A 23,711-nucleotide genomic window follows, 5' to 3' on the forward strand; every position below is an offset into this window, starting at 1 on the left:
CCCATATCTGGGGCCATGGGCCTGTGTTGCAAACAGGGCCACTGAAAAGAGCTGCAATAGTTGTTTCTCTCCAGAAAGCACTATATAGCACAGGCTGCAGAGTAGGGTTTGTAGGGCTGTGGATTGGAGAGCTGGGAGGCGCTGAATGGAGAATGGGAGAGGGAGACATCATACAGTAAAACTGCTCCCTGTTCAGGTACAGTAGTCAGTGTTTGGGCACAAGAAGGACCACATTTGATAAAAGAATGTAGGATTTGATGTGGTATTTCAGGGAAACCAGTGTGTATATTGCAATGAAAATTTTCAGCTGCAGAGCACTGTTGAAAATGAAGACCTTGTTTAGATGCAGGTAAGACACGACTCTTGAAATTATGTCTGAATGGGCATATTTTCATACATAAACATAAATGTGTTCAAGTTTTCTGCTAACTGGGAGCTTACTGAATCCTTGCATACCACACTCGATTTCTAAAGGTTTAACCATGAAAATCTTCTACATGTTACATACAGTGTAGTATATCCTGTTTGGAAATGAAATGATGAAAACATCTCTGAGTGCTTGGATAGGTGTCTAAGAAATGGAGCTTGTATGTTGTTATAGAATGGAATGTAACCATTTCTGTTTTTCCATTTCTTATCTGTTCTAAATCTATTCAGGACAGAAGGATCCCTAATATGACAATCCATTTATTCTCTTACTTTCTGCTGTAGAATTCCTTTATTGGCATTTTTGTAGAAGAAGAGATCAAATACATATACCAGAGTATCTTAAATTAGCAAGCCCCTAGGAGAAGAAAGGGAAGATGGGAGTCTACAATATTGTTGGACAACTGGGCAGAATCTGTGACATTTGCAAGCATTTTCACTAATGAACTTTTGGGCTCATTCACGCTAATGAATTAAACAGTGCCAGCAAATGTTCTTGGGACTGGAAATTGAATGCCTGTACCCTCAAGTTGACCTTGGCATGGTTTTGCCCTGGCCATGGTGTTCTCTTGAACAATTTGTGGTGCAGTTTGAGGGTTAGCATGGACCATACCTGATAGGAATCTGGGATGTGACCACCTTGTTTGGGAGACTGAGAGAGCTTATTAGTATTGATAGGTATGGTGGAGTGCCAGTTTGACTCAGTGCCAGGGAATGGAGACATGTGTACTATGTGTAGCTTTGCCATCTGAGGTTGGGGTTCTTGAGATGCAGTGCTACTTGTAAGCACTTTTCCCCAGTCTCCAAGAAAATAAGTGGCAGAATCTATTCCATCTTCCCTGGCTGTTTCTCACATGTAACAAGGAGTTACTAAAACCAAGAGCTAACATTTCCCAAACTTTGCCTTATCATCCACCTTTTGCAGGTGAGGAGCTGCCAAGACTGACTTTGCAAGCATCAGTTGGGTTGTACTATCACCCCTTCCCTAGTCTACAGAGATGGCACCCTCTCTTCTGTCCCAGCAAAGACCGATTCTCCAAAAAGAATCAGCAGAGTATGAAAAGCCAGAAAAGCAAATGTAAAAGACGTGAAAAGACTGTATAACTGCCTGGCATACAATTAGAGCAGCGTTTATGCACATTACTATTCATATCTGATTTTCATAAGAACATAGTGTGATGCTTCTGTTTAGGACTATAGGTGGTACACAGCATTTGGCTGCGTACCACAAGGCAGAGGATGCCACTCCAGCACTTTAAGAATTGGGTATAATTTCTAAATGTATTAGACTTGTCCTGCAATGAAAAAATTTGGATAAATCAAACATTAGATGTGTCTAGTTTACACAGTTAAAATTAACATGCTAAAGGAACAGAATCTTACCCAAGCTGCTTTAGTGCACTTTTTTAACTCTGAAGGTAGGTTAAGATTTATAAGTATGTATGACCTTATTTTGCAAATAATGGGCACAGAGGACAGTCCAGCCAGAGCTGCATTATCAGTCGGTTCACATTTAAGTAGCTACGAGGCTCCTGGAATTTTTGCCAGCATCATTCTCCCTGTTCTGACTCAGAACCGTTCCCGACTCGCCCCAGAGCCCGAGCCCGAGCCCAGCGCGCCTCGGCGGCTCTCCGAGTCTCTCCAAGTCGATAACCGAGCAGCTCTCCACAACGAGCTGCTACTCAGCTCGGAACTGCAGGCAGAAAAGTTCTCGATGCTGCTTTTGTACGCTGTTGCGTTCTGAGAATGCCACCCGTTTCCCAGCTGCATCAGCCGCAGGATGTGAGAGCGCTGGCTGAGGGGAGCTGAGACAGCCGGGGGTGTCCCTGTAGACAGATGTGTGTTGCCGCCGGGCCGCCTACCCCGGGCCGGCCCCGGGAACGCCCCGCGGCTCTCCTGCGGCTGCCGCTGGCGGAGCGTGCCTGGCGCTGGGGCAGCTGCGGCCGCTCCCTTCCCTCCCCCGCCCGCCAAGCGCCTCCCGCCCGGCCCCGGCCCCGGCCCCGGCCCCCGCCCTGCGCACAGCGCCGGACGCACCGGGCAGCGCGCACGGAGAGCCATGGGGCGCTCCCGCGGCGATGTCCGCTTCTTCCTCCTCCTCCTCCTCTGCAGCTCCGCGGCGGCCGGGTACGTGCGGCTGGGGCGGGCGGGGGCGCGGGGCACCTTTTCCTCCCCTCCCGCCTGGCACGGGGGCTGCGCGGGCAGCGCTTCCCGGGGTCCCGGCGCCCGCCTGGCAGCCGGTCCCGGGAGCGGGCAGAGCAGCGCTGCCCGCGCCCCGTCCTGCGCACCCGCTGCGTGAGCATCACCTCAGCCTCCGCAGCGGAGAGCAGCTGAAGGGCTTGGCAATGTGTGTCTTTATGGGGACGCGGTTACTTTTCATGAGAGTGTGTTTCACTGCCTGCCCTTTCTCCCTCTGCCCATTTGAACTTTCCAGACCTACGTTCCTCGTGGCAGCTCCCTGGAACATCAGGCCCGGAGCAAACTTGACTGTTGGGGTAGCTCTGCTGCGGGACAGCCCAGCACAGGTCACCGTAAAGGGAGAAGTGATCAGAGATAATGAGACCATCTTGAGCAGGGAAATGGCCTTTGAGAAAGGTAAGAAAAATAATGGACTTGGTTTGGAAGTATTTCAGCTTGCCTTCTCATAGGAATATTTTGTTCCTCCCAAAATATCACAGCTTCTAAATGGTACTAAAATAGGAATTTTTTTTTTACCAAGTAGGAGTCGCTATGGGAAAATAGTCCTGTACACTGCTAGCTCTGTTTGGAGTTGGGCAGCTGAGCTGGATATGAGTGATTGCATGGGTGTGCTAACTGTCTGTAAACTTGAAAATAATCAAATAGCAGCAAAGTGTTATGGATGCGGGCTTTCTGAGGAGCTAGGAAGTACTCTGGTCCATATAGTGGGGCCACTGTAGAAGTAGTGGAAAAGTTGCTTACTGGTAGCTTATTAAGGTGCAAGGTGGGAAAATAGAAGGAGTAGAACAAACAAGGTAATGCAGCAACTGGAGCTGCTTCTTCATGCCCTAAGAATGTAATGACCTGAGGACCATAGAAAAGTAAAGATGGCTGTGTCAGACACTTGGAAATTGTGCATTTGAAGAAACAAGAATTTTTAAGGATTGGAAACTGAACTGTGGAGACTTTGGGGATTGAAGATAAGTAAATGTGAGAAGAGACTATGCCACCAGGCAGGGGTAGTGGATATGGTGGAAGTTCGAAGAGCTGAGATATCCTGGCCAATGTTCCTTTTTAGAAAGGTCACCCAGCAACAGAAGCATAGAGATAGCCTACCTGAGAGATAGGCTTTCTTTCTCATGAGAAAGAAAGTATCTTTTATGGACAGTCCAGCTTTCACACTGCTCTTACTGTGAGGTGATATAAATAACATCTAAACTCCATCTTTTTATTTATTAAAAGTAGAGAGTCTGAGGGCTGCATGAGGTACTGAAAAATCTAACCTGCTATAATGCTCTTTCTCTATTACTTGTGTAATTCTTCTGTTAATGTCTTACAGTTAATGTAGATGCATAATTGGAAGCATCACACCTTCATTTCAAAGCCTTCACAGCCTGTAGAGTAGATTGAGGCTTTGAGTGTGATGGAGTAATTTAAACAGATCAAGAAATTTTGATATAGAACCAAAACAAACCGAAACCAGCCAGCTTTTGTTGTTTTCTTTAAAAATCCAAAGTTTTAAAAAGAAAATTAATTGTCTTGTTTTCTTCCTCTAACTATGCTGGCTTTTATTTCCTGCTTCTGTGCTGCTTTAACATAAAGTTTGTGAGCCTTGCATAAGTTTCAGCCTGTTTTTGTCCTTCTCAACATTAAAAACCAGACAAGCAATTGGTAATTTCAAGCTTGTGAAAATATATGGCTGTCTCTTTATCTTCTGAGCACACAGAATAAAGCTTGACACTGGGAGCTGCTGAAGTCAGAGTGAACGGTAGGTTATCAGGAACAGGTATGGCACTGTTATCAGACTGAGTACAGTGAGAAAAAAGGACAAATGCTGTAGTGAATTGCTAACTTCTAATATTTTTCAGTCTTTTAAATATATATTTAAATTTTCTATGCTTTTTTACTTGATAAGTGAAACAAAAAAAAGGTGCTGAGCATACTGTGTATTTCCTCTTGCAAAATTCTTCACATTTAGTGTGTGGCCATCAATTTTTTTCTAGTCAGGTTATACAATCTGTTAGTAATTTGTTTTCTGTGAAAAAATAAGTAAGCAAAACTGTTAAGGGCCAGGAGTAAGGGAACTGTCCTGTAAAAGAGGATGTAGTCTTGAAGACACGTATCCAAGATATATGTGTGGATCAGTTGTGACTCAGAGAGAAGGCAAGTTGTCAGAGAGAAGCAAACACAGCTTGTCAGAATAAGAACATAAATCATTAAAATTGTCATTGAAGAACACAACAATCTTAAGATAAAATAAGAAGTGGTATTGTTACAGCTGAGCTTAGTCTGTGACTGAAGAACTGGTGGTTTTATTAAACCAGCTGTTGCAGTTGAAGGAAAAAATACAAGCATATATTCAGGCACACAAAATCTTCTTTAAGTTACATGATTGCTGCATATATTAGTGCCCAGAAAATGTTGGTTTATCTGTCACTGAGTATCTGCCTTGGTTAGATGGTACATTCAGTGGCACTGTTGCCTAAGCTGGCTCAATTATGCTCTGTAGTTTTCCTTGCATGGTGACAGCAAAAGCAGGGGATTAACTGCTCTGAGAAACTGATCTAACTGAAAAATAAAGCTTTTATTTTGTTTGAATGTTTTTTTAGGCAGACAGGTCCCCTGGTTCAATGTGCAAACGTTTGTGCTGATGGAACTGAGTTGGAAATTGGATGCTGGAGACATAGGACAGGCTGAGGACACAGTTTTTATTAGTTTAATCTGCCAAGTTGATTCAAGTACCTCAGTGTGAAAGGTATTACATACCTGTCTGTCAGATGCTTCTGCAGTTGCCTTAAAGGAACGATTTAGCCTGGTTCTCTAGTAGCAGCTCAATATGGTACATGTAGTGGTCTAAGTTTCTAAGTTAGCTCCATGAGAGGACCCTATTGCATTAGAGGCATGGTTTTTTAAAATTTCTATAATATAATCTTGCTTTATATAAGAAATAGAGTGTTTGCCCTCTGATAGTTGATAAAACATTTATTGTTCTTAGTGGAAATTTGATATCTGAGTGATTCTTGGGCAATTGTTAGAGAAACACTTTAGCAATGGAGGTTGGTTCCCATCATTATTGTGCTGTTTATATAACTAAGGGAAAATAAATATTAATAAGTGGCTAGTGGGTATTTGGAGTGAAGGAGAAAGTGTGTGTGCATATGGATTTAAAGATATTTTGAGTTTGGCACAATATTCCAGAATATACTGTATAGGAAGGGAGATTGTTTAGGACCAGTATTTTGGTGCAGAAATTAAGTTAATTGCATTTAATATAGTGGAAAAAAAAAACCAACTGAATATTTGCAAGGGTGAGGTTGCTGCTACAGGTAAACTTTGTGTCTGCAAGCACAAACCAGGAAAAATAGAATGCGTCACAAGGAGAGAATAGGTTTCCATTGCTTAGAGCAGATGCCAGGAAGACACAAAGCACTAACTAAAGACGTTTTTGTGAGCTGTACCAAGCCTTGACACACTTTCTTGGTGATGCAGTATCAGAAAGATCCTCACCCTGATTGAAAATGGCTTCAGAAGGTAACAATGGCTCGTGTGCAATTGGAGCTGTTGGGTTTTCTGTGTCAACAATAGCAAAAAAAAGAAGTTATGGGAATAACAGATGAGCAAGTTAAATTCCCTGCACGAATAACTTGATCTTTAGTGATTGCAGTGAAGGGTGACTCTTGCCATGCATAGTCATCCAGTCATTGATAATAAAGATGTAGTATGAATTGGCAGGAGGTATTTTCTTACAGGGTTTGCTACCCAGACATTGCTCTGTGTGTTAGAGTATGAGAAACCTTATACTTTAATTGCGAGAAGTTCTGAAAAGTATTTTCTGTTTTGGTGCTAGAATGATTTGGAAAGAATAAGAAGCATATAAGTTGGAAAAAAAAATTGGTTTTCAGAAAAGTTTTATGTGTAATGAGGTGTCATAATTTGCCCAACAGCATGAATGTTTTTAATTCCAAAGAATAAGATTCATTAGTTAAAACTTTTGCTATGTAAGGTACAACATAATGTATTTAAGGCATGGTGACTGAGAATTATGTGAACTTACTGGAGAATTTGGTTTATAGTAATGTGCATAGTTTGTAAATGACTTTTACATGTTAATTAATTTATGCTGCTTTTCTGTATTTCCAGAGAGGAGTGCACTTACTTGTTAACAGAGGTTACTGAGCTAGAGCATGGTAAATACTCAGCTAGGATTTATGAAGCATGCTATTTTGTGAGAATGTTTGTCAAGCTCAGACATGTAGTGATCCTCCACAGAGACAATGGAAACTCTCCTTTTGCCAGAAGGCATGTTTTACATACTTAATAATACGGTTCTGGCCACTTAAGTGTAAGAACCAGTGAGAAACGCTAGGAATAATGAGCTGTAAAGTAACACCTAAGTGGGAATGAATGGCCTAAACTCCTCAGTCCCTGTTATTTTGAGTTGCCTCTGTACCCTATGTCAGGATAAATTGACTGAGTTATTGGTGACTGTACTGTCTGTGCTGAAAATCTGTGGGGTGAAAGGTTTTGCTGTCAGTTTAGTGGAACATCTCCTTTCTGCCTAAATTTCGTCAGTGCCTAAAAAGCCAAACAGTGAGAGAGCAGGCGTTGCTGCAGTGATTTTGATCCATAACCTCCATACCCAAAAGTAGGTGTAGCTGTGCTTTATGAAAAATAAGTTGTTAAATAGTGAGCACATGCACATAAGCTATGCAAAATCAGAATGAAGGAAAAGGTTTTGGGAAGGAGGTGTTGGGGCTGGACCCAGAGATGACTGACGTAGTAGAGAAGAAGGTGCTCTTTTATAGGGTTTCATATAGCTGGAGTAGATTAAAAAAACAAACAAACTCAAAAACATAAAAGAACAAACCCCAGACGGTCGCTGTGCCTGTTGTTGAATCCTTCCTGCTAACAGACCCATTAAGTTATTTGCAGAAAAACGGGAGTAGCGGTCCTATCCAGTACTTGAGCTTTATTTTATTGTTTGCCTGCTGTTTGAGATTTGAGGGAAGGAGTCCTTCTGTGACTCAAGGCTTATGTGTTTGTATATGAGGTTTTTCTGGTCACCATGTTCTTTGTCCATATCCAGCCAAGGAGGGTGTGGCAGATTGAGCACTCCAGACTGTTTCACAGTGTCTTCAGAAGCGTGGGATAAACCAGAAATGCAAACAATGGGGCAACTCATGCAGATGAGGGAATATTACGAGTCCCTGTGTGCAGTTCCCTGTTGCCACTGTGAACTGGAGGGACTTCAGAGCTTTTAGGAAAGGGAGGAGAGAGAAAAACAAACTCAAGGTTGTGAATTAGGGAAAAAAGAAGTAATGAAAACAAACAGGACTTGGTAAGTAACATGCTATCAGAAACAAGAATGGAAGCAAAGGGTGAAAATTCCTGAGGGATTCATACTAAAAGGATAAGTGCACATTAACAGAGCAGAGAGGTAAGAAATGAAGTAATTAAACATGATCTAAACTGGCCAAAAAAACAACTGTATGTAAAAATTTTAAACGAGATCAGATTACAAAGGAACTTAAAGAAGTAGCATAGGTAATGAAGAACAAAACTGGTAAGGCCAAACCATCAGTAGGAAAGTATGTGAAGGATAGTAAGGTGGGGTTTTTAAAATGACATATTGGTAGCAGGAAATCTAGCAAAGGATGCAGCTTGCTACCCTGATGAGAAGGGTTGCTACTTCTGTGGCTTGCTATTCTGATGATTAATGATGCTGAGCTGCAGTAGGTGTGTAGTCTTAACTAAGAAGATCAACTGACTGTCATGGAAAAGAATAAGAATTAAGATTACAAAAGGGGAGGAACAGTTTAAAGAGTACTTTGGTCAAGTGTTTAGGCTTGATAAAATTGCCTGTAGAATATTTAGGGAATTGACTGAAATAATTTAAAATATGCTAGTGAAGTTTTGAGAGCATGAGTGAACAGAGAGGTTCTGGAAGATTGAAAACCTGCAAAGAAAATCTGTTGCACTATGGATTGGCAAGAGTTGTAGGTGGAGAAGAAGAAAGATTTTGTCATATTTTGATTTTACTAAGGCTTCTGATAGTCTGTCATGGCACTTAGACAATCCAGCTGGGGAAGCAGGGACAGCATTAAATTCTTATTTAATATGTTTTTAGCTGGATGAAAAATAGTGTTCATCAAGTAAGTCTAAGTGTTTCACTCTCAAACTAGAAATGAGTTGCCCTGAAGCTGTAGTGTTCAGTATGATTGACATGAATGAAAACGGGAGAATGTTTATTAGATTAGTGAAGGGGTGGTAAGGACACTGGGAGAAAGGATTAGATTTTGAACACATTTTGGCAATGATAAGGGGAAAAACTGGAGTGTGGTTCAACTAGAACTAGTGCATTTGTTGATGAATAAAAGAACATGTGTTTATTGGATGGGGAACAAGGTGTGCAGTCCTGCAGAAAAAGGTGCATGTGTATGGGGGGTGGGGTAATGGTTTAAAGGTAACGGAAGGTGAAGGCTTCTAAGTAATACTGTGGTGCTCAAAAAAGAAGGTAAACATTGTACTCAGAGGTATAGACAGAAGTATTTTGTGCAAGCTATGCGAAAGTATTCTAGTAATTTTCACAGCCTAATTGGGCATCATGGGGAATACTGTGCTTGATTTTTGGCACTCATCATGGAGCCTGTGAACCAACTGGAGAAATGCCAGGGAGAGCAGACAGAAGGATTTGAGATCTCTCAGGAGATGAGTTCAAACCTGACAGAAGAAGATGGGCCTTCACATGAGATGAAAATAAATTGTGGAATGCTGTGTCCCAGTTTTTGTGGATGGAAAACATGACTGCACAAATTTACAAGACAGAAGTCCATGGAGGATTGGCCCAATATACAGACATACAGATTGCGTAGGCTGGGAAGAGTACCCAAAGAAGGATCACTGTGTACCTGTTTGCTTTTGACACTTTTCAGATGTCTGTCCTTGACCATTGCTGCTGATGGGATCTTGGGCCAGGCAGGCTTGGGTTTGACCCTGGGAGTCTCTTCTACATTGGAAAGCATCTGAGGAGAGATGGGAGAAACTGGTGTGAAGTATAAGGAGAAGTGTGCTATACGCCTGCGATGTGCTATTAGGTACATGAAAAGTAGCTTTAAAGAGAAAAGGGTGGGAACTAACAGTAGATGGGTCTAAGGTGATGTCTAGTGGTGTCTAGTTAGAAGGAGATCCAAGCTGAAATAATGATATAGAGAAATACCTGCGGAGGCAGCAAGCAGTTGGGAAATTCATGAGTTTCCTGTCATACAGAGGTGACTTCTCTTCTTATGAGACCTTTATGACTCAGCACTGGTGGCGTTGCTGATTTCCATGCTGTGCTATCCATGGCTACCTGCTTGTGAAGGCGGAGTTGAGATCCTGTCAGCAGAGACTGAAGATCGAGTGTCAAGAGGTCATGCTGGTTCACCTGCATTCACTGCAGTCCAAATAAGTATGTGCATAGAAAGCATGGTTATAGTGACAGACCACATCTTCAGCTTCCTGGAGGTATAGCTCTGAGGTCTGTGTTCTTATTTTGTATGGTTAGGGATTTATATTGCCTTTATTTACTGATAAAGGAAGTCTCTGGTACTGTTTTTATATATTCAAACAATTTTATTTCCTCAGAAAAATTATGTAGCTTTGTCATCACAAACTTTGAATGTGTTCCAGAAAATGGAAGAAAACCATTATGAGAACACACGTTCTTTTACCCCTTTTAAGCAGAAATTTCAGTAGATTCTGAATGTGTTATTTGCAGTGAATGAGTCTGAGAAGTGACTTGACTTTGAAACTGTGCTCCAGTTACAGCAATTGATGTGATGAGGGTGGTGTTAATACTGCCAAATGTCTGGCATGTACAGGCTTAGCCATATTTTGTCCTGATGTGATTTTCCTGTGTTATAAATTGGAATAAACTCTGCAGCTGCTTTTAATTGCCTTGATGGTGGCTTTCTCTGTGTTTATTTCATGGACCTCAGAATGGATAGCAATGGTGGCCAATAGTGTCTTGAAAGCAGCATGTGGAGATGTGTGTGTTTGTGTGTTTGTACATAGTCACCGAGGGTATGAAGTATATTTCACATTTAGTTGTGTAAAAGGCTTAAGTCTGAGATTATTCTGAATTGTCTGTATAGTTTCACAGACTGGATCTGATCTCAAGAAAGTTTTCTGTGTAGTATTCAAAAATTGCCTTTGTGACAGCTGTAAATTTATAATTAATGGCAGTAGAGTTGTTATGGTTTGGTAGGCAGTGGTAATGTCATATGCATGACAGCAAGTCCATGGAAAGCTCTTAGGTTTGTCTCAGGAAAAAATTGAAAAGAGGCTGTACTTGACCTTGAGCAGTGATAGTGCCTGGATAGCTCTCAGAAGGTCTCTGATTAAAAAGATTATTTAGTTTTGGAAATATTACGCTGTTCTGTTTTCCTACCTAGTGTGCAGTGTCTTGGATAAACCAGAGAGTGTTTTCTAAGTATTGTGTTCTTGTAACTGGTTGGTCTCTGACTACTCAGCTGAAATCGGTAATAACAGTATAATCCATGGAACTGGTTGGTTGGCTTTAGAAGATTGAGTGAAGAATTAAATTAGCAAATTATGCTTTAAGTCTAAAAAGGGCCAGTGAGCAGGAAAACTTGCTGCTTGCTTGGGGAAGGGATCATGGATGTGGTAGGGCAAGGGAAGAGGTGCTCAGCCATCAGCAGTATCTGTTGATCTGAGAGGATTTTCCTCAAGGGTAGATCTGAGAGTGCTGACAGGGGAAGAGTGGCTGAATCAGTAGAAGGGACAAGCAGTGGGATACCACAACTCCTTTGCCATGTAAGGTAGAAAGACACAGAGAATGCTGTGGTCGGGGCAGAGAAGAGGAAGGACAGTGCCTCTTCTGTTCATACCTTCTGGTAAATCTGCATCTGTTCTGTCCTGGCCAAGAGTGTTTCTGGATGTGCTGTGGTTGGGTTTCTCCCACTCTTCTGATCATGGAGATTAGTGAAAAACTTTAGTATTTAGGTGGAGAAAGGTTTTTTTCGAGTTGTCAGAAAAATATCTCTATACTTCCCATTGCAGACTGAAGCTGGAACTTGCTGGCAACTGCAGAGTTTGGTAAAACAAAGCTTTAATTGCAAAAACATCTGTGCATTCTGCCTTTCTTCTGTCCTCCAGGGCTGTGGTGCCCTGTCTCTTGACCAAGCCCTTAGGTGATAAACTTTGGTCTGGTTTGGATTATTTCTCCTGTCCCCTTAACGTCTTTCTCCATAGGCAGCACTGCTACCTTGCCTCTCTCACCCCATTTATAATTTCTGAGTGCTTTTAGCCTTCAGGTTTGCAAAAACAACTGAAAAGGATAAAGGGAGGAGGGTAGGAAGTGGCTGTGGAGGGAAGTGTACGTAGTGCTGGCAGACAGGGTTTAGGAGGCTTTTTGGAGCAAGTTATACCCCTTTGCTACAGTCCTGTTGGCCTCATTTGCCTTTGGATGTCAGCCCGAGTGCTGACGTCCCCTGGCAGTCTCTGTTGTGTGTTTGAGTGCTGTATTGCCCCTCCTCCTGTCATCTGTGCCAAACTGAGCCATAACTTAACAGCCGTGGCTTAAGCTCTGTATTTTGGGCTATTTGTGTAAATAATGAGTGCTAATTTGGGGGATAGCTTTAGCATGATAGATGAGGAGTAAAGCATAGTTAAAGCAAACTGTGAAGTCAACAGATTTGTAGGTCTTCTTTGGAGAATAAGTGTTTTTCACTTCCTAGACAGTTTAGGCCTTGGTAATACTGCTTCCTTTTTTTTTTTTTTTTTTTTTTTTTTTTTTTAATTTTTTTAACACAAAATAATATATATTTTGGATGGGAATAAAAATCTGGAAGGACATTGAAGAACGCTAATTTTTATTTACGTGATGTGAGTGTTTGAAATTGATTCAGCAGTAGAAAATAACTCCATTTGCCACTCCATTTGCAAAAAAAAAAAAAAAAAAGTTTTTCTGTATACATTTTCTAAGCATGGATAGATGAACACAGCTGCCAGAACAAAGATGTGGCATAATTTCAGTAAATCAATCTGAAGTGATTCCAGTTTTATTTTTCTATTTTCACACATTACTAGGAAGGATTGAGGACATAGGTAGAAAAGTTGAAGTGAGAAAATCTGTTTGTAGCAATAGCTGCCACATAAGCTAGAATATATAGTCAGTGGTGACTTTATGTAAATAAGAGACTGAAGTGCTACTTTACTGATATATATTGGCGCAAGCTCTAGTTCATTGTGCCAAGCCATATAGTCATTTTTTCTAGAACCTCTGTCCTTTTTTAGGGATGGAAGCTGAAACATTTATGACTAGTCCTAGTGGTGTCATCTCAAGAAGAGGTAGCATAAGTTTCTGGGTCTGGGTCAGGCCTATGCAGTGGGAAGAATTTAAGATGCCACTATTTATGCTGTTCTCCATAAGTGTAAAAAAAATGCATGTGTTTACATAGAATTTTTTATATTTGCTTGATTGATAATAATACTATTAGACTGACAAGAAATGGCAGGGTAGAAAAATACTTTAATGTACTGCTCATATGTCACTCCCACACTGTCTTCAATTCCTCTTCTATGGGACAATCCTAAATGACAGAGATTCTGAGGAAATGGGCAAAACAGTGGCATCTGTTTCCACTGTATTTCCGGGTATTTTCTTGAATGAATACAGTACAAGCCTGAGAAATTCTGTAAAAGAAACAGTTTTGCAAATGACAATGAGAGAGTTTTTTCCTTGAAGGCTCATGTGACTTCTGTTGGGATTTTTGGTAGTTTGTTTTTTAACTTTCTACAAGATTAGTCTGTAACAGTCCACTGCGTTTTTCATGGCTCCCCCTAAAACAGTCATGATGCCCAGCTGGAATTATTCCGTAACTAATGTCTCGTGGTAGCAGGGACCCGTGCTCTTGCCTGGTTGTTCCCTGCTAAGAACCACTCCAGTTGTGCTGTTGACTGCTGCTGTGGAGAGCAGATGGAATGAGTTAGGAGGAAGCGTTTTGTGGTTTGCAGTGCTTGGTGTTGGTTGCTGAGCTGTTCTGGGCTCCTTTCTAAACCTGCTTCTTCTGCCTGGAGTTAGCTACCTGCATTTCATAACTGAAGGGATTCTTTGCAGAGATGTGTAAAGAAGACAGAAGACTGTTGCCATTTCTGGGGACAGTAGATGCCAGACTCGTCTGATCTCATGGGAGTGTTACATGCTACATGTGGATAAAAGTCAGCTACACGATAGGAGGGCTTGCAGCAGAGCAGTGATATGTGCTAGCTGTTGGACCATGGTTAATTCCTTATGAACCTGAAATTGCTGTATGATTAAATAGAACTTTAATTCATTGAGTGAGCAGAAAAATTAATGAATTTCCGCTATTCGCCATTGGCATAAAGGAAATGTTTTGCCTATAGCTCTTGCTTGAGCACGTCCAAAGTCATCCCTAGGCACAGTTGAGCAGAGCTCCAGGGAATTGACTGCAGCTTGAGAGTCTCTGAGAACATGGGAAAATCTTGCATGACAGGAGAATTCACTGCCATGCTAAAGAATTTTAGATCTGCCCAGGCTGCTCAATTCCTGGCAAAATAATTACATAGTGACATAAATTGGAAGATTACCTCATGCCCTGGAGCCTCTTTTATGATTCTCTCTGCCTGGGAATTAGACAGTTCTTTGGGCTTTATTACAGCACCCAGGGAGGCTGTGGCTCCTTAGCACTGCCTCAGAGGGTAAATCCTTTCTGAGCTGCACAAATGTAACTGTGATATAAATCTCCCTCCTCCCCAAGTCTTTCCCCATCTGCATTACATTTTTACCTAGCTCAGACCGGATGTTAGATCTCCCAGGCTTGGGAACAGGGAAGAAACCCTGCCATAAGATTTCTGATTTTTTGCCTGCCACTTGTTCTCAAAACAGGTGGAGGCAAGCAGGCACTGCCCTGATGAGAGAGCTTTGATGTGCCTGCCTTGTTAAGGCTGCTTTGCAAGCTGGTAGGTGCTGCAGGGGACTGTGTGCAGCAGTTCCCTTCGTCACTCTGCCCTTGCGGTGTGTGGGTACCAGTGTGTTTGCACTGGAGGGACAAAGATGGAAATAGAAACTCTGTGGTGTGGGCTATGGTACAAATACCAGATTTGTGTCTCCCAGTGTAATGAAGTCACTCCTGTAGCCATTGCTGTAATTTGCTGTTTGGATTAGATTAAAGCTAGCATAGCAGAACAACCATGTGCATATCCACTCAGACACATATGATAAATGGTTTCTATTCCTTGTTAATAACCATTATCAGCAGTGGCAAAGTTAGTTTTTTTTCCTCTGGTGTTACGGGTTGTGGTTGTACAGACCCCAACTTTAGTACAGCCTTATTTCAGAGAGGGAAAGAAAGAAGAGAAGGGTTAGGGTTTTAGTGTATAATTGAGAGAGATTTCAGGAGGTCACTTTGTACCATCTCTTTTGTTATTTACCATGCATCTTGCTCCCTTTACAGAGAAATATAATGCCTAAGAAAAATTCTTCCCACTTAGCAGTAACTCACTCTGTCCTGAGTTAGGAAGACATAAGTTTCCTTTAGCTAAAATTATGTCTCAGTGCAATTGTTTGAGCAATTGCTTGGGGTTGTTTGGGTAGATGTTTGGAATAAATATATCAGTGCATCTAGAGGTGTTTACATTGCCTATGGATCAGTTACTCTGCAGGACTTCCCAGTGTCTCTCCTGTGTGCCAAGCAAGCTTGGCCAAGTGTGAGGGCTCCCTGCCACTGTGAATTGGGGCAGTTTGTCCTCTCCACTGGCTAGTGAGAGAAATATTTTGCCAGACACTCCTGTGTGGAAAATCTCAAAGGCCAATGGGATTTCTCAGCGTGAATGACTGCATGAGATGGTTCTCAAGTGGAGAGAAAGATGATATGAAAAAACCCCGTAGGTTTAACATGGAAAGGACTGTGTTCCTTAGGCCCGGTATTGCCCATGCCTGTTAAGATTTTGAATACCAGAATGAAGTACTGGAGTGTGCTACCCACAGGCTTAATTTGTGGGATATGAGTAATTTGGTTTAACCCGGTTTATAATTGGAATAGATGGTACATACTGGATAGCATTTTTCCTTTAGTCCTCTGGAAGCAGTCAGGACAACCTGTATTCAGTTCATTGAGATTTCTTCTGTTTGCCATTGTCAAAGGAAAGAATTAATTGACTTCTAAAACTAACGTTTATTGAAGTTCAGAGGTTGAGTGATTGCTTTGTCTTGGAAGCGATGCCTTTAGGTCCAGGATCAAGAAGGATATTAATAAACAAATCAATAGATTTATTTTTCTAACTCTATGAAACAGTTGAGTAAAAGATAGGTATAAACCCACGGCTTTTTAGGAGATACAAAAAAGTCTAATTGAATAGAATCAGCAGAAGCAAATATGAGTCAGCAGTGTGCCTTGGCAGCCAAAAGGGGGAACCACATACTTGAGGGTGCATCAAGCACAGCATCACCGGCTGATCAAGAGAGGTGACTATCCCACTGCATTCAGCCTTGGTGCTGCCTCACCTTGGGTACTCTGTGCATTTCTGGGCCCCACAGTTTTTGAAGGTCCTTCAGTGCATCTAGAGGAGGGCAGCAAAACTGGTGACAGGGCTCAAAGGCATGTCCTGTGAGGAGCAGCTAAAGGCTTTTGGTTTCTCTAGTCTGGCTGAGGGGCACTCCCATTGCTGTCTACAGCTTTCTGAGGAGGGCAGGTGGAGACAGAGGTGGGATCTCTTCTGCCTGGTATCCAGTGGTATGAGGTGTGGGAGTGCTTGAGAGCTGCAGCAGGAGAGCTTCAGTCTGGACATTAGGAAGAAATTCTTTACTGGAGGGGTGGTCCGCCACTGGAACAGGTTTCCTAGAGATGTGTTTGATGTCTGAAACCTGTCAGTGTTTAAGAGGATTTTGGACAATGCCGTTACTAACATGCTTTAACTTTTGGTGAGCCCTGAAGTGATCAGGTCTCTTCCAACTGGAATGTTCTGTTCTGTTCTGTCCTATTCTATAATTCATGATGTAATTAAGATAAGAGCTGTGACACTAATGGCTTCATGATTTAATGATATCCAGGAGTTTAATGGGCTATTTATTTGGATTCTAAAAATATTTGAGGCTATATTATCTAAAATAGTTATTATTAACCCAAATATATTTATATATTAGTTACTTTTTCCCATGGTGACATAATTCCGTGAGCTTAATTCTGGGTGCTCCTTTGATTGAGTGATAAATCCTGTGCATGGTTTCAAAAATTTTAGTTTTTATCTGGGCTGCAGAATCAATGGAAAATAATAACTTGGGTGGCATAGAAGGCTGAATGGATTGCAAAAGTGTTTCAGTCTCTCTGAATGTAAAGAAAAATGTTTAAGCAGAGAACATGGACAACAGCCCCCACCAAACAGAGAAGTAATGTTGCTGTAGGTTGCCGTTCATACTTTTGCAGCATTGCAAAAGGTAACTCACAGCTTCCATCAACCATGTAAGGGGAGCAGCACTGCTATAATGTTGATGTTTTAGTAAGTGTATGGTAGTTAATCTCACAGATTTCTGACAGTGTGATATTCTTTTTTGTTCAGGTACCTTTGGGACTCTTGTTCTTCCAGTAGTAAGTATTTTTTTCCTTCCCTTCTTGCTCAGAAAATGTTGATTGCCTGTAACTTATCACCCATTGCTGTTGATGTATTTTGCATGTGATCCCAGTTGTTTTCACAGTATCAGATGAGTGTATTTACTGACCAATAAATGAAGGGTTTTTCAGATCAAATGTTCTGCAGCTCGTTAGAAGTAATTACAGGAATCAGGAGCTGATTTCCAGCATCAGCACAAACTATCATAGAACGTGAACTCAAAAATTTGATTTGTGTCTTTTTTTACTGGCTGATTCCTACATCTGTATTTTAGACACACCATGAAGGCTAACTACAGCTGAAAAAATCATGTAAAGCAATAATTGAGAAATACCAAAATAAAAGATATTTATATACAATCTTTGTAAGGGCTTGGAAATGCATATTCAGTGAAAGTACGTTAAAAACCCCAAAGGTGTATCTTGAATTGTGTATTGTGTATGAATCCTGAATTTATGATCCTGAATATTCATCTTAAAAACCCAAACTAAAGAATTATGTATTTATAGCAGGAAAAAAGTTTTATCAAATTCATCCATAAGTCTGGGTATCCTTTAATGTGGTTGGGTTTCAGTTCTGATCTCAAATAAACTGTCTCTGACTAAATAATTTGGAAGTATTTGATAGATGGATAATCAATGACAATGAGCAGCTCAACATTATGCAGATTACTAGGTTGAAATGCATGTGTATTAACTATAAATCAGCAAACATAGAAAATTCTGTTCATTAAAAAAAATTTAACATGTTCCTCAATATGATTTGGCCAGGTCTTAAAATGTTCAAGCACCTAAAACTAGGCAGGGTGTTTTCCTCCCTCTCTCAGTGCTATCTGAAGTGATGAAAACTGACTCATTTTTTAACTGCAAGATTTTCTATTAATTTGTGTAGCCACAGTAGACTTAGGTTTTGTCCACAGTGTAATTTGCTGGTAGCAGAAGGTGGGTAATGAGTTTCTGGATTCAGCCTCATCTTTTCCAGAGGAAACAGTAGTTGCTTTGTCTGAGGTACTTGTGATGGTGGTTGGTGTAGTCAGAAGTACATGAGATGGCCTTTTTCTTTCTTGTATTAGGACTGCCAAAATGAGGATAGTAATACCATTCATTTAGGATGTTTTGACTAAGATAAAATATTTTCACAGTGAGTTCCTACTACTTAGTGTTAAAAGCTGCCTTGCTCATATTTGGGTTGAGAAACAACCCTTTTGAGAAGGAGTTGGTGAGGCTGAGGTAGTCACTATGACTGTAGCAATTGTGGAAATGCAGTAGTGCAGTTTGTGGTAGCATAGATGTGCGAAACAGAAGGTGGGTTACGTAGCACCTCAGCTGTCCTAATATATCGTTTGAAATATAACAAGTATAAAAATCTAGGGAGAAACCCATGCTATCTGTTGTTATTTGTGGTAGGAAAGGGATACAGGAAAATAGATGAAGTCTCTAAATGGCATTTATAGAAGATTTACATTTTTAAAGAAGAAATAGAAGACAATACTTGCAGCAAAATAATGCTGTAAGAGTACAGTTCACTTCAATGATGAAACAAAACAAGGCTATTTCCCCCCATTTTGATTCTGAATTATTTTAATGTGTCCTGGATTTCTTGTAGTGAATCTTACATGTTTTTTAGGGATTACATTTTCTTTAAGGTATAGTATTATTCATAAATTAATGTTTGAGGTAATAATAAGATAGTATTTGACAGATGCAGTAGCTAAGGCTGTTCCTCTTATTTAAGATATTTCAGAATACTTGGCATGGAATTTGAAGAGTGTTGAAATATGTGAATCATATGTTCTTGGCAATGTGTGTACAAAAACCTGCAGCTGGAGAAAATGCAAAATCCTTTTCAGTGTGGACCTTTGCATCTAAAATTTAATTCTATAAATCCAGATTTTAAAGGGAGGATGTCTTCTTCCCATTTCATCATAGGTCTGCTTATAGGCGAAAAAGAACCTTTTTTATTTTTCCCACCTGATTTTTTTTTATCCTGGCTTGTTTTTAAAACCAGAAAGTCAATAGAGAGGGATGGAATTGTAGCTGATTCCTCTTTATAGGTAAACACACAGAGAAGGAAATGTATTCTCTACAGACATTTGCATCTGCCTCATTTGTCATCTAGGGACGTTTTCCCATGCTTGTGAATCCCTGTTACCTCAGTGTGCACTGTTAAAATGAGCTTTGACAGCAGTACAACCTTTCTTTATAGCACTTGGTAGGATACTTTTGAAGTGCTGTGCCTGGTGAGTTAGCAGCTGTAATTTTCATTACACTGCAAGAGGAGTGCTTCATTTCCGTATGTTTTGCTGAAAAACGCATATCTGTCTTTAGTTGTCTTAACTTCAGAGGTTTTACTCCAGATTTACAGTTTCAACTCCAAACAGAAGCATGAGATTCTTAAGCTTTCCAGCAGGGCTGCTTATTGGAATGCGCTTCCAACAAGGAAGAGTTGAAACCCTTCCTCTTCTTCAAAGAGACTTCTTCTGGTGGTACAGAAGCCAGGATCTGGGCTGGGATGTCCTTGGGGTCAGTGGTTGTCTGTGAAGGCTCTGCTTAAGTAAAATTCCAGTGTGCTGCAGCATCTCTGCTTTAAGTCTTTCAACCCCTGTGACTGGGATTCCTCCCAGCTAACTTTAGGAAATGAAGTGATGCATCTGAATTATGAGCTCTAGATTTCCTCTGTGCACTGGAAAGACACAGAGAGAGAGAGAAGAAATCTGTGCATGATTACTCTGACCTTATGTGGTCTAAATTTCCTTGCCAGTGATATCACTCTCTTCTGCAAGCACTGAAGGAGCCTTCAATGTCTATCCAAAGAAAGTTAACAATATAAAATTTATATTCCTTTATTTCTTAATATTTTTTGAAAAATAATTATTTTACTTTCTAAATGAGTCACAGTATGTGCTGTAATTATTAATTATGAAAGTGAAATGAGACAAAAGCAGCGAGGTTGCTATTGACAAGCAGTACCTCACCTTATGAGGTGAGGTACTGTATTTGATTCTGTATTTGATTTTTCTATGCTGTAGGACATAAAGCTGAAGACTGTAAAAAAACAAGTTATCCTACTGTCCTGCTCATCTTGCTTACATGTACATTCTTCAGATATTTTATTTTTGGAAAATTTCATAGCAAAAAGTAATGAAGAAAAATACTAGCCCATTATATCAAACCCAAGAAATTTCTAAATAACTTTAAAAAGAGAGCACAATCTATGTATGTGTAAGACTGTGAATTGCATATGAATGCATAGATGCTTATATTCTTGAAAACCTGATTATTACTTAAAATCAGATGGATATGTGTTGAAAAGATGCTTCTGATAAGACATTTTCTGATAACTGCTGAAATAACACAGTAAAGTCATGAATAAAATTCCCTTTCTCTTTTTGAGAATTTACGTAAGTTGACAAATTCAGGTATATATTAGTCATTTATGTCAAATATTTTTTAAATAATAGTGTCTTCAGGAATGTTTTGGATACCTAATAGAGTGTCATTATTTCTTTTTAAGCTGCCTCTGAACAGTGCTTCTGGAAATTATGAATTATTGGTGGAGGGCCTTGCTGATGGCCGGCTCATCTTCTCTAACCGTACCAGCCTGATGTACGTGTCAAAGAGCACCTCTGTGTTCATCCAGACTGATAAATCCACGTATAAGCCAGGACAGGATGTGCTCTTCCGGATTGTCACTGTCTATCCCGATCTTAAACCTTATAAAGTGTCTCTGAATATATATATCCGAGTAAGTATCCACAGGAGCACAGTTAGATGTTAGATTGTGTCAGATGTTCCAAATTTGTGACAAGTACAGATGGTATGAATTTGCTGTATAATCTTGCTAGCAAGGCCACTCACATTTAACATGCAGCTTGACTTTTCTCCTAGGATCCTCGGAAGAAATTGATTCAGCAGTGGTTGATGGAGGAGGGTGATTTGGGTGTAGTTTCCAAAAAATTTCAGTTATCAATGAACCCTCCACTAGGAGACTGGTCCATAGAGGTGGAAGTGAACGTGAGTATTAACATTGCCAAATCACAGAGAGATTTATTTCTTCTGCTAGATGTGTATACAAATGTGTTTACGTTACTGAAACCAGTTATAAACATGGATCATGAGATGAAGAAATCTTTCACTTATGTGAAATACTGGGCAAGATATTATGCAAAGATAATATGCAAACCTCACAAGATTTTCAATAGTGTATGGTTTTGTAGGGAAGAGTACAAAAACCCGCATACATACTTTATTCTAAGGTCTGTGTTTTTATTCCAGAATAAAAATGGTATTAAAAAAGTGAGGAGTTGTAATATTAATATAAAAGATCTCACAAAGTAGAGTTTTTTCCTTTTAAGTGAAGTGTCCTTATGTTTATTTTGCAAGCAAATACACAGGAATTTGTTGTACCACGCCGTGCAGCCAGTCAGTATCTCAAGGGCTGAGGAACCAAGACTATTTACAGATCTTTTCCTAGTTTTAGGCGTGTTTCAGCAACTCACAGTGAATGATGAGTTACTAAGGAAAAAAAAACTTTGTAAAATAGAAAGGATGACTAGTAATACAGGACTATTGCAAAACAAAACTGGAAGAGTCTGTGTTGCATGTTGCTATTGGTAGTAGTCCTCTCAGGCCAATGCTTCAAGCTGTAACACTCCCCATACACCATGGAACATATTTCAAAAATAACTGGAGGTTTAGCTGTTCAAAACTCTTGTGTCAGGGTTATTCAGCCTGCTTTTTAATACCTAAAATTTGGGAACTGTATTTCCTATTTGGCTTGCAGTGGCTGTTCAGAAACTTTTATCAAGTATAAACAGGACTGCTTAATGTTAAACAATGAGGGAGATGATGGGTAGAAAGGACAAAAACTCACGTTATCATGTATCACTTGGGAGTAACATTTACCAGTACCAGTTATGTGTTTGATAGATTTCAATAGGCTTAGGGTTGTGAGGGTGGTGCAGAAGTGAGTGTCAGGACTGGATTTTTTAAACACGTTGTCATGTGGGTGTGGAGTTGTTGCTGTTGTCTGTGATGGGAAAAATGTATGAAGTTGTTCCTGTGCTCTTCCCTGTGCTCTGCCACTCCTTCCCAGCCCCTGCCTGCTGTTCAGTGCCCTCAGTCACGCTGAAGCAGCTGTAGTCAGGCTGAGATCTGAAGTGCAGTGGGAAAGTGACTCAAACTGAAAAGTATCTGTGTGTTTTTCTTGGTCCAGACTAGTTCACTGATCCAGCTGAGAAGCCATTCCCACTCACAGCTACTGTAGGTGCTTTTCAGCAGCTGGGGAAGTGTGGCTCAGACATGGAAACAAAGGCTGATGGCAGTGGTGGGCTCCTTCCACAGCTCACATGCCAAGTGAAAAAGTGTTTGTGAAATGTCGCTTGGGCTTTCTGCAAAGGCTTGAGGAATGCTGAAATTAGGAGATAATTGATGAAGAAGTTGTGGCAGCTGTTTTCAGGATCTGAATGAGTGCCACTTCCTCCTGAAATAAAACCAAAGAGAAAAAAAAATTGTAAAGTTTAAAGAAAAATACCTCATAAATTCATCTGGGCTAATGAAACAGCTGTGAAACAAGTGATGTGAAACCTTAGTAGAGTGTAGTTGATAGTATTCTAAATTTTAGCCATGCTACAGAAGGTTAATGATCTTGGAAAATGTGTCAGAGTGAGAGTGCCTCTCAAGTAATGAGTAACAAGGAGAAAGTAAATAGAGAATGTTTTGTTCCTGTCTATTTCAACATATAGCTAAAGGGCATCAGATAAAGGAGGTAAAGAGTGATTTAAAAATGACTGAAACATCATAACTGAACTGCAGAGCACAGTTTTTGTGAATACTGAAAATTTAGATGGGCTCAAGAAGGGTCTGGAGAAATTCTCAGTACATTCCATTGAGAACTGATAGTTAAAAAAGCCTTAGGTGTGAGCTCAAGACACAGTGTCACTCCTTGCTGCCCTGGTTGGTGCAGTTCCCTGGGTGTTCTCTGTTATTTCACAGTTGCCTTTTTGGAAGATGCATTCTGACAACACAGATTGCTGGAGTAGCTGAATACAAAGGTACCAAACTTGTGTTAAAAGTAGACCAAGCTAAATGGGTCTTTTTGGCATTTAAACTCTTTGAATTGAAAATTTAAATAGAGAAAGAAAAGAAATGTATATTATACTTAAAAACAAAAAAAAAAATGTTTTTAGACTTTGGTGTCCAAAAAAAAAAGAGGCTACTCTTACAGTGCATATACTTTGGGAATAAACAACAGCCCCAAGTCCCATACAGAAATACTTATGTTTACTTTCAGGCCCTTTTTTTTACACCTGCTCCACTTTAATTTTCAAATTCCACGTTGAATATAATGACAAAGCCATATGCATTATTTCTACAGCATGTGCCTACACAGCATCTTCATTGGATCAGGGTGTCACATGCAAGATACAATAAGTGACTATTGCAAAATTCACACTATTAGATTAGGTCTGCCTAATGTGTTGT

The 23,711-nt window shown here is 40.4% G+C and overlaps 1 protein-coding gene across 1 annotated transcript in view; it reads left to right on the plus strand.

Moving 5' to 3' along the window:
• The first annotated feature begins 447 nt into the window (after positions 1-447).
• The window catches only part of CD109 (CD109 molecule), a 72,847-nt gene continuing 49,583 nt past the window's right edge, over positions 448-23,711 (plus strand). The window contains exons 1-5 of the mRNA XM_030267458.4: positions 448-2,550; positions 2,858-3,018; positions 17,179-17,207; positions 20,743-20,973; positions 21,117-21,242. Coding sequence (XP_030123318.4) covers positions 2,483-2,550; positions 2,858-3,018; positions 17,179-17,207; positions 20,743-20,973; positions 21,117-21,242 — 615 coding nt within the window. The 5' untranslated portion in view covers positions 448-2,482. The remainder of the gene's footprint in view (positions 2,551-2,857; positions 3,019-17,178; positions 17,208-20,742; positions 20,974-21,116; positions 21,243-23,711) is intronic.

This window comes from Taeniopygia guttata, chromosome 3, assembly GCF_048771995.1.
Source record: "Taeniopygia guttata chromosome 3, bTaeGut7.mat, whole genome shotgun sequence".
In the NCBI taxonomy this organism is placed as follows: domain Eukaryota; kingdom Metazoa; phylum Chordata; class Aves; order Passeriformes; family Estrildidae; genus Taeniopygia; species Taeniopygia guttata.